General features: G+C 37.9%; 1 protein-coding gene across 1 annotated transcript in view; it reads left to right on the top strand.

Moving 5' to 3' along the window:
• The window catches only part of pot1 (protection of telomeres 1 homolog), a 42,903-nt gene that overhangs the window by 13,841 nt on the left and 17,659 nt on the right, over window positions 1–11,403 (top strand). The window contains exons 5-10 of the mRNA XM_016569845.1: window positions 2,487–2,594; window positions 2,735–2,779; window positions 3,291–3,396; window positions 4,474–4,604; window positions 6,074–6,367; window positions 6,454–6,609. Coding sequence (XP_016425331.1) covers window positions 2,487–2,594; window positions 2,735–2,779; window positions 3,291–3,396; window positions 4,474–4,604; window positions 6,074–6,367; window positions 6,454–6,609 — 840 coding nt within the window. The remainder of the gene's footprint in view (window positions 1–2,486; window positions 2,595–2,734; window positions 2,780–3,290; window positions 3,397–4,473; window positions 4,605–6,073; window positions 6,368–6,453; window positions 6,610–11,403) is intronic.

Below are 11,403 nucleotides of genomic sequence, written 5' to 3'. Positions count from 1 at the left end.
TACATTTTTTTCACCGACGACAACGAGACGATAATGAACTAAAACTCTTTTTGAGTGACAAAAACTATGACGTAAATCTAATGAAGAATATGGTAAACAAGTTGCTATAAAGAATGCATAATTAGCCTATATAACCATTGGTATTTCATTAAAACAAGATCATGTGCTTGTTCTTTATGAGAACTTGAAGTGGTTTTATTTAATTTTAACATAAAGGCATGTTGTGTGTCACCGCAGTTAAATCGGTGTCTATCTTGATAAAACCTTAATATCAAACCTATATAATGAGTTTGGAAATTTTGGAGAAATGCTTAATAAATGCATTACACTGTAACTAAACCCATTAGATTTTAGCCGACTAAATTTACTGTAGATTTAGTCGACTAAAATCTTATGATATTTAGTCGACTAAAACTAGACTAAAACTAAAAACAATTCAGGTGACTAAAATATGACTAAAACTAAATGGCATTTTAGTCAAAAGACTGACTAAAACTAAATCAAAATTTGCTGTCAAAATTAACACTGCCAAACTAAAATGTTGTTTTAAAATCTTGAAATCTTGTCATGCTGCATCTAGTTAATATACAAAGTAAGGCTATAGGTTCATATTCCAGAAGAGCCAATTCAAGAACCATACTTTTTTTTTATCCCTAAAAGCATCTTCTAAATAAATAATCAGTTTAAAAGGTAATTTACAGTTAAAATATGAAATATTCTCTTAAATGCTGTTGAGAAAGTCAATATATGCTTCTTTCTAGAAGTAGATTAGGCTTTAGCAGTATCAAAAAGGCAATAAAAAGAATCCAAGTACATGAAAGCCCTGTCATATCTATTCGGCAAATATTTCTGCCTGAATTCACTGACTTTGAAAACAGGTCATCTGATGTAACCTCATTTATGTGAAGATGGTTTGAGAGGGTGCAAAGCACTGCAGTTGCATACTCTAGCCAGTATTTTTCCGCTTTCCTCCTCCAGCAACACAATGGTCACAACTCAGATCAGCTCCCCACTGACAGACAATGGCTTCAAGAGAAGAGAAAATCAGCCTTGAGAGATGTGCCTTCAGTCAAAACTCAGCCGTTTACTCCCCACGGATCCTCCTTTGTGTCACCCGCAAAATTAACTGTTGCTTACTGGAAAAAAACATGCCTTGTCATCACTCATATTTCCAGGAATGGTCTAAAGTTTGGTTCTAAATCTTCCTGTTCTCAAAGATGGAGGTTGAACATGGTGATCTGCAACTGTTGTAGTCGTCACATGCAACAGCAGGCGTTTCATTGTACAACAGCAACAAAAAAGTTATTTTTGAAGTGCAATGTTTAAAACAACTTTTTTGACAAACAACCTCTACTTTTCTTTGTTGTTGCCAGGAGCTTTTTGGATGGGTAACAGCGATTCTTAAAACAATGGCACAAGATAAAGCTTTGAATTGATGAGCTATCATGATACTTGGCAGCTTCTATATAATAGAGCTAAACATTATCAATCTAATCTTTGGATATCTGAGAGCAAGGATAAAACTCTTAGATACGTTCTGTAAGTCAGCTTAATTTATCTAGATGCTAAAATCTAAAAATTATCACGAGTTTGAAGTTGTTCCTAAATATTAAGGAATGGGATGCCATTTGATTGGTTAGTTCTTTCATCTCAAGGTCACTGTTAAGGGTGTTTGCCAAGGCAAGAATTGCTATTACTATTACTCATATTAGGGTTGGGGAATTGAATATAAACCCATTTGTGCTACACACATGAATGATATCTCAAATCATGTGGCTTGTTGTGGTGTTGTTACGTTTTTAAAGAAGTTAATTTATGATCAACTAGCAGGTGATAAAATGGGCTTAGAAAATCCCATATACTTGATCTAGGGACAATAATAAGGACATAATACTGTAAAAACAGTAAAAAAAAGGTTCTATTGACCCTTTAGACCAAAATAAAAAAAATAATGATAAAAACAAACTTATTTTCATAGTTTTTTTATGCATCACATTCGATATATCAGGCTTTTCTGGTAACTGTTTTTGCATTTACAGTCTCGGAAGAATTTTTGTTTTAGTTCTTTTCTGTTCATAATGGAACCTTTTAATATTATTCTGTGGTAGTCGAAAACGGTCTCAATGTGAAAGGAAGCAGGTTTTTAATAATGACATGCTTTTAATATACACGTGTCCGTAGAGGGTTGCACGGCAATCTGCATATATAAAAAATGCAAGTAAAAATATCAGTGCCTGCTCTTACAAAATGTGTTTTAGTAAAATATTTCAATATTCAATTTAAATTTTTAATTAAATAAATAATTTAGCAAGCTGCATATATTAAAAAATGCATATAAATATAATTTCCTACTCGTATTAAATATATCAGATATTTCCATTAATTAATTTCATTTATGAATTAAATTATTTACTGAACATTTTTATTATGTTTGGTATAACACATCATGAAATGCATTACAACAATTATGTATTTTTTTTTTTTAGGATGTTGTCCTTTTGGCAGACTTCACCATTAAAAAGTCTCCATCTTTTCTCAGAGACAAACTACATCCTTGTCAGCTAGAGATGGATGGCAAAGATGATTGTGTCTATGTGAGTGGCATCTGTTTGCATTTTAAAATCCTTACCATTGTCTTCTTGAACTTTTGCTGAAAACTATATTTTTTGCTCTAATATCTTTTTTTTCTAATTTATTTTTGTTCATTTTTTTCCCATATGGATGTGTTTGATAGGTATGTCCCTCGGCCGAACCCTCCCATGGTCCTTCCAGTTCAGAGGTGCTGTATGCATTTCTTTAAGTGACAAATCTCTCCCACTTTGTCGTTAAACCATATATGCGGTTTATCCCTCAGAGATCAAGGAGATTCTTTATCTAAATTGGCTTCTGTCTACTGGCTTTTGTCGACTTGTCTCTGTCTGGTTGTGTGATTGGTTGTTCCTTCACTCGAGTACAACGTCCTTTTTAATTTGCAAACTTCTTTTAAATTTGTTTGAGCCAGATCAAGTGCTTCAACACTGCATGCCTCCAGACACATGCAGTCTAGACTAAATGAAGATGAAGTCAGGGAAACTAGCTCAGTGTCCATTTTATTGCATGCATTGGATTTTTTGACATTAAAACAATGTTTTCACTTCAACACAATGCACTGCCATGCATTTGTTAAGTAATGTCTGCAGAAAATTATGTTGCAATAAGGTATTGTTTGCCACAATTGCTGTCGTTAAAGCTTAACTTGTCTTAAAGCCAGAATATTTGTTTAATGACAATATTCCTCTATTTCTTTGAAGGCCAAATACACTTATGTTCCCCTAAACAATTTAAAGCCCAAGACAGTGGTGAACGTCTATGGTGTGGTGACCTTCTTCAAACAGCCTTTCCCCTCTAAAGGTTCAGGTCAGTGAATTTCCTTCATCTCAGCAAGGCTGTAATAGGGTCTTCCATTGTTATTTGAGCCCTCTGGAGAGTGAGGCCAGAGAAAAGATGACTTTCTAAATGACTTTCAGGGCCACTTTCGAAATAGACGTCAAAACAAAGAAAAAAACTCTAATGGATATCAGAATAGTTGAACTTTTCTCTCAGAGTATGTCATGACAGAGACTTCTTCGAGGCAAGTTTGTTAATGATTCTTTGCACTTTAGTGATCAAATAACATTTCAGAGGCAACCAAAACAAAATTGAGATCTTGGCTTGTGCTACTGACCATGAACAATGAAGTTTGCTCTCTGCAGTGTTAGCATGAGATTATTTATACCATAAAGTCTTAGAATGCATCTGAAGAAAAGCTGACACAAACCAATTATTGCCAAAACACTCTCTCATGGTGCATAACCATACTAACTTCATGCAATTTTCTTCATGTAAATACACATTGATCATTGCTTGGATCATGACATGTAACGTGTGATAAAGTGCCAAAAATCGATCTCTGGCACCCTCAATTGGTTTATTGAAATATCAGTGTTTTGATAAGTGGACAGAATGTAAACACCCCCGTTCCGTGTAATCGGTAAAGGGAATTGTGCATCATGTCCAAAAGGTAACCAATTGATCCTGGATCAATGCTCAGTGAGGCTGCAACTCCTATATATATTGACCTGTAGATATTCTCAGTCTTGAAGTGCTAAACATGTCTTAGGCAAAAGCAGAAAGAACTCCTATAAATGATGTTATCAAAATTATTAAATTAAACAAAAATGCAAATTGTGGTAAGTTGTTTCCATTAGTTTCATGGGTTCAGAACACTGTAAGTGATTATAAAAGGTTGATCCTTTTGTTGAAGGTTATTCGGTCGGTGCCTAAAAAGTATCGAACTCGATACCCAGCCCTAGGTTGAAGTGTGGCTACTTCTGTCTTTTAGCAGTACAAGCAGTACATTAAGACATGTTTATATTCGGTCACTTTGCATAGTCACAAGCATATCACTCGTGCTAGAGTTTTTTTTTTAGTCAGTACCTCATTATTTGTCACTAGATTACTGCTCTACACTAAAGATCACTGATCAGTCGGATGTTAAAGTGGGCTGCAACATCTTCTCTAAAAAACTGGAGGATCACCCAGTCATCTTCCGAGTGGGGGACATTATCCGACTTCACAGATTTAAGGTAAGGAGATTTGGCCTGTTTATTTGTTCCTTGGAATATTGAAAGTCGGCCCAAATCACGTATTTGCTATAAAAGGATTAGTTCACTCCAGAATTAAAATTTCCTGATAATTTACTCAACCCAATGTCATCCAAGATGCTCATGTCTTTCTTTCTTTAGTGGAAAAAAATTAAGGTTTCTAAGGAAAACATTCCAGGATTTTTCTCCATATAGTGGACTTCCACGGGAACCATGGGGTTGAAGGTCCAAATTGTAGTTTCAATGCAGCTTCAAAGGGCTCTACACGATCCCAGCTGAGGAATCTGCCTATGTCACGCGTGATCTTTCCAATATGACTGCGTAATGCGTGAAGAAAAATCCTGGAATGTTTCCTCAAAAAAACGTAATTTCTTTTTGACTGAAAGAGAAAGACATGAACATCTTGGATGACATGGAGGTGAGTAAATTATCAGGAAATTTTCATTCTGGAGTGAACTAATCTTTTAAGCAGTGAAGTCCAATTCTGTTTCTGGTTGGCCACCTTCTTGCAAAGTTTAGCCATAATTAAACACACCTGACCGGTAGAAACTTCCAGGCAGCTGTGTTGGAGCAAACTGGAGGGGGTTGAAGGTCCAAATTGTAGTTTCAATGCAGCTTCAAAGGGCTCTACACGATCCCAGCTGAGGAATCTGCCTATGTCACGCGTGACCTTTCCAATATGACTGCGTAATGCGTGAAGAAAAATCCTGGAATGTTTTCCTCAAAAAAACTTAATTTCTTTTCGACTGAAAGAGAAAGACATGAACATCTTGGATGACATGGAGGTGAGTAAATTATCAGGAAATTTTCATTCTGGAGTGAACTAATCTTTTAAGCAGTGAAGTCCAATTCTGTTTCTGGTTGGCCACCTTCTTGCAAAGTTTAGCCATAATTAAACACACCTGACCGGTAGAAACTTCCAGGCAGCTGTGTTGGAGCAAACTGGAGCCAAACATTGCAGGAATGTGGCCCTCTAGGAGCAAAAATGGACACACCTGACTAAAAGTAATCAAGGAGTACCACCTGAAACATTCCCAGAAAACACACATACCTCACCAAGATGTTCATGAAAGAGGCTCTGGAAAACCTGACGTTCTACGTTGAGCATCTTATTCATATAAAACATTAAAAAAAGCAGATGTTGATTTGCATTGACAAATAGTGGTCATGCGATTCGCCTCCTGATGGGATTGGATACTGTAGTTGAGTAGGCAACAACGCTTGCGAGCAACAGCACAGCAACTTGCCAACCTACAATGACTAAAGAGCTGTCAGTTTGAAGACACCTTAAATTTTAAACATTGCAAACACATTGGTCAAATATAGTTCTAATGTTAAAATAAATGTCTTGGCGACATGTATTAAGGTGATTTCTGGAGCGTCACTAATTTCAAGTCATTTTAACTTTAAGGCTCTAATTGGCTAATTGTTTCTCATCCTAATCATCCCAGACTGAAATGTTCAGGGACTCCATGTCGCTCTTGAACACTTATGGTTGGTCTACAGTCACATTCGATGGAACAATTGACAGTCCTGTAGTCCCTCATACCTCCAGCAAATCATTTCACTTTGGAGAATCCGATATACGTACGGTGCAGGAGCTTCGCCAATGGGCTGCCAACCAGTCTTGGATATCAAATGACCTCACAGTCTCTCTGTCCTCGGTAAAGCCCGGGATGTACTTTGATTTGACCTGCCAGTTGCTGGCCAAGGCCATCATGGATAGTCGTTGTATCCTACTAAAGGTGCTATTTTAACTTGAATCTGAATCTTCAAAATCATTGAATCTCAAATCCAGTTTGTACAACTAACGGTTACCCAATGTGATCAGGTGTGGGACGGGACCAAGTGTCAACATCCCTTATTGAACGTTGCAGTTGCATCTGATGCATTAGAAGGAGAATCCACTGTCGCTAAAGACAGGATGAACCTGACAGCCAACGTTCTGGTCTACGACAATCACCTGGAGGTGGCTCGAGACTTAAAGGTGAGTTTTGCCGTTGACCTTACAGTGGTTCCATATCAGAGGTGTCCAATCCTTCTTGTGGAGGGTCACACTCCTGCAAGAGTTTGGCTTCAAACTTAACTAAAGACACTTGAACTAACTAATCAATACTAGGCTACTTCCAGAGCAGGTGTGTCGGCAGTAACCTTTGCAGAAGGGTCTTCAAAGAACAGGATTAGACAAAAAAAATGCAAGGTTATGTCTGCCAATTGTTGGAAAACATTCTGTTTATAAAAACAAATGTTATTACGTTTCATTGGGAAACAACTTGGGTGTTCTTCCTGCAAGAAAGTCTGTCCTACAGAACCAGTAATCTTATTTGATCAGCCTACAACCACCACCATGAGCGTCCTCTGTGTCGCTGTTACTATTAATGCCTGTTAGAACAATCCAGCACAGGAGACCCACGCACCCACTCCAGCACCTTTAATGATGAATTAGGTGTCAGGTAGGACTCTTGTGGGCACATCTTCTCATGGCTTATTTGAGAGGCGTTCACTCCTCTTCGGTCTATTGATTGCATTTGCTGCTCTCACTTGAAAACTGTCCTCCCCATTTCCATTGCAAAAACCCATCAAAATGTCCTCTCCAATTGATTGTCTTATAACGACTTCTGAAACATATAATCTCCAGAAGTAGTGGCAACATTTCTGTCTTCTGCCGTCATCCTTTCTATGAATATTTAACCAGGAGCAGGGCTTTTATGCTACTTTTTGAAGCATCAGATTCTTTCTTTTCTTTTCTTTTTTTTGTTAGTGTATAGTTATTCCCATGACAGTTGAGTGGCCAAAAAAAAAACTTTTTTGACACCTTCAATACACGATTAAAAGCACAATGAATCATTTTAATTATTGTGTAACTACAGTACATATTCGGTTCATTATTCAATAGTTTGAAGAGGACGCTGATGTGTGAGTGTAAGTTTTTGTTTTAAGCAGTAAGCCGTTTTTGTTTGGCTTTCAGCATAATGGTTCTTTTGAATATGTACTGTGTGAATTATGAACAAAGGTGGGTGGAGTGAACCAAGTGTTCAAAAGAGGAAACGGCGAGTTGCTGATTATTAAAAGTTCTTGAGTTTCTATGCAGCCATGTCCCCTACTGAATTCCTTCATTGTGTTTCTGTAATTAGGATACATATGAAATTTATCTAATTACTTCCTCTACTGTGAAGTTTCAGAGAATTGTGATCTTTAGTTAAAGATCTTGAGTTCTTCATACGGTTCCCCTGTATGTGTTGCCTCCCCTATGCTGTGTCAGTGCCAAACAACAGGCCTATCCATCACTTGCTGACCATGATGTTGTTAAAGCATCTCTTCAGCCACAAACTATCAGTTAGATTGACAGAAAGAATGATATCCCAATACATCAGCTGCCCTTACCTACAGATAAAGAGACCGGTCTTTGCAGACAGTTGGAGGATTTGTGGTGAGATGTATTTATGCCTGTGCCGTCTCGTATTTATAATTTCATCACGAACTAGAGCTTTGCACGGATGAATGTTATTTCATAGTGACATTATCTGAGAGAGTGCCAAGCTTTTGACACTGTTTGCGTATCACTGCTTTTATAATGTAAATCTAGAGTTCATTTTACATTTTATTTGCTTTACATTAGAAGAGTGACATGCTTATATATATATATATATATATATATAAAATATATTGCTTGCTGATATTATCCTCATTCAGCTCAGCAATGCACAAGCCCAGTAGTTTGAGGGTTTCTTTGGTTATGAACTTTGGATATTTGGTTTCTAAGAGTTCTTAAATAAAATGATGACCTTCACCTTTAACTCTTGGGGTCCTCCTTTGAATCCACACTTTGGTGACATAATGCTACATTGATTGATGGGTAGTAGTCTGCTGTCCAAGCTTGTATCAGTGCAGACTTTGCAAAAAGCCAAAGAGAGACACTCTATGGTCTCATGGACTTTATGGAAATGTGACAGCAAGTCCACATCAATAGCCATTTTTCCACTGTCGGGCCAGGGCTAACAACGAGCCGGGTGGGCCAAATAGCCTCGCATCTCAAGCCACGAGGCCAAAATCATGCTGCGTTTCCACTGTCGGACCTACTCTAAACTCGCCCTTAAAGGGGTAGTTTACCCTCAAATGAACATTACCAAATGATTTACTCACCCTCAAGCCATCCTAGGTGTATATGACTTCTTCTTTCAGGTGAATACAATCGGAGTTGTATTAAAAATGTCCTGGCTCTTCCTAATGCTTCCTAATGGCAGTGAATGGCTGTTGAGATTTTGAAGTCCAATAAAGTGCATAAATCCATCATTTAAAAAAAGTACTCCACACAGCTCCGGGGGGTTAATAAAGGCCTTCTGAAGCGAATCGATGCATTTTAGTAAGAAAAATATCCATATTTAAAACTTTATAAGCTGTAATCTCTAGCTTCTGTAACTGTCCTACATGTGTACACGAGAGAGTGATGTTCCAGTGGATGATGTAGGACGTAGGCGAATGCGGTGAAGAACACAGAAATGCAGTGGAGAGAGCAAAACAAAACAAAGTGATACTAAGCAAAATATCAGTGATACTAAATCAAACTGATATTTATCATTTCATATAAAGAGAACACATACTTGTTTAGTCGTAGCTGTTTCGTTTATTTGTGATGACAGGAATACACAAAACGGCTCCATTAGGGCTTTTACGTCCAAATGCGTACACGTATAACACAGTAGAAAATGATTGATAAACCCTCATATGTTTGTCAAATTTCTTTTGAATGAATGAGCATTTATATTCATTTTCCACAATATATGGAATGTATGGGGGGGGGGGATATATATGCAAATTAATTCTCTGCCAGCAGGAGCCGCTTTTAGAGTGGGAGAGATAGAGGTTTCCCCGGTAATGCTTTACACAAATCAGCACTCCGCTCACAAACACTGCTTTATCAGGCATTACAGTCGAGATGAAATTAAAATGACATCGAAAATTTTCTCAAGACAGTCGGTTTCCTTCAGAAATACAGTGATATAAAAACACCCGCGCCGGGTTTTGATTTTGAAATGTGCAGTGCTCATGTTTATTCAACGAAGTCAAAGCCTTTTGGGAAACCTATTTGTGGCGGTCAGTTTTGATATTGTAGTGGCCCACCACAAATAAATCAATGTATGGGAAACACTGTAGTCTTTAGCATCACGTATAATACATTTTTGCCTCATACAGTGATCCCCTAACTTTAAAACGGCTTATTTGGGCCAAAAAAATTTATAAAAATACCCTGGCCGTTGACCTCGAGGAAGTCCCGACAAGGCCTGATCAAGTCCCGGAAGTGACAGTGGAAACGCGACTGTCCCTGGCATGCATTTTGCATTAGCAAGTTCACTTTTAACCCGACAGTGGAAAAGTGGCTAATGAGTATTCTCTGCCAGCAGGAGCCGCTTTTAGAGTGGGAGAGATAGAGGTTTCCCCGGTAATGCTTTACACAAATCAGCACTCCGCTCACAAACACTGCTTTATCAGGCATTACAGTCGAGATGAAATTAAAATGACATCGAAAATTTTCTCAAGACAGTCGGTTTCCTTCAGAAATACAGTGATATAAAAACACCCGCGCCGGGTTTTGATTTTGAAATGTGCAGTGCTCATGTTTATTCAACGAAGTCAAAGCCTTTTGGGAAACCTATTTGTGGCGGTCAGTTTTGATATTGTAGTGGCCCACCACAAATAAATCAATGTATGGGAAACACTGTAGTCTTTAGCATCACGTATAATACATTTTTGCCTCATACAGTGATCCCCTAACTTTAAAACGGCTTATTTGGGCCAAAAAAATTTATAAAAATACCCTGGCCGTTGACCTCGAGGAAGTCCCGACAAGGCCTGATCAAGTCCCGGAAGTGACAGTGGAAACGCGACTGTCCCTGGCATGCATTTTGCATTAGCAAGTTCACTTTTAACCCGACAGTGGAAAAGTGGCTAATGAGTTGTTTTGCATAGTGCCTATATGGCTACAAAAAATGGTGTCATGATTGAGCGGCACCATATTACGTTGCGGTCTGTCTTTGCTCTTTGGGTGCTTTGCTCGAGAGCACAATGACTACACAGTTCAGCCCTTATGGGGTTTAAAAGCCAATTCACACCACACTGACAAACTGGTCACCAGATTACATTATATCACACCTAGACATTCCAAGACCCGACAAACACCGATTCAACATGCTCAATAAATGCCGACCACTGGCAGCAGGTGCCAACAGGAATAACACACTGATCCGACAAAACCAGACAAATTTGTCTGTTGCCGTTTGTCTGTGTCTGTCGGTGCAGCGTGAATTGGCTAGTGTGAATGTGCAACATTTGCCAGACTAGATCTTTACCCAGTAGAGCACCCCTTGTCTAACAGAGCCAGACTTTGGACACTTGGCCTCCAATTTGCAGTTTATTCTTGCTAGTAACCGCTGGTTTAGACATGTCTGAACTAGGCCTGTCACGATAACAACTTTTTGTTGTGCGATATATTGCGCCAGAAATAATTGCGATAAGCGATATTATTGTCATTTTAAAAACCATTTTATGCCACAGAATATATCATCATAATGTAACAGCATAATAATGCAAGAAAGCCTACACACTTCCAAATGACAACAAACTTTACATTTTTAAGAATATTTAGATCATGGAAATTAAGTATCAAAATATTAGATACCTTAAAAAAAAACTGAATAAATAGTAAATAAACATTTTCTAACAAAAAGTGCAAACACGTAGAAAAAAAGAAAAATGCACAAAGAACTTGTATGCAGATTTTTCC

Source organism: Sinocyclocheilus rhinocerous, unplaced genomic scaffold, assembly GCF_001515625.1.
Source record: "Sinocyclocheilus rhinocerous isolate Xijiao unplaced genomic scaffold, SAMN03320098_v1.1 scaffold200, whole genome shotgun sequence".
NCBI classification, from domain to species: Eukaryota; Metazoa; Chordata; class Actinopteri; order Cypriniformes; family Cyprinidae; genus Sinocyclocheilus; species Sinocyclocheilus rhinocerous.
The sequence above is the reverse complement of the archived record's forward strand: the minus strand, read 5'-3'. Positions and strand labels throughout refer to the sequence as shown.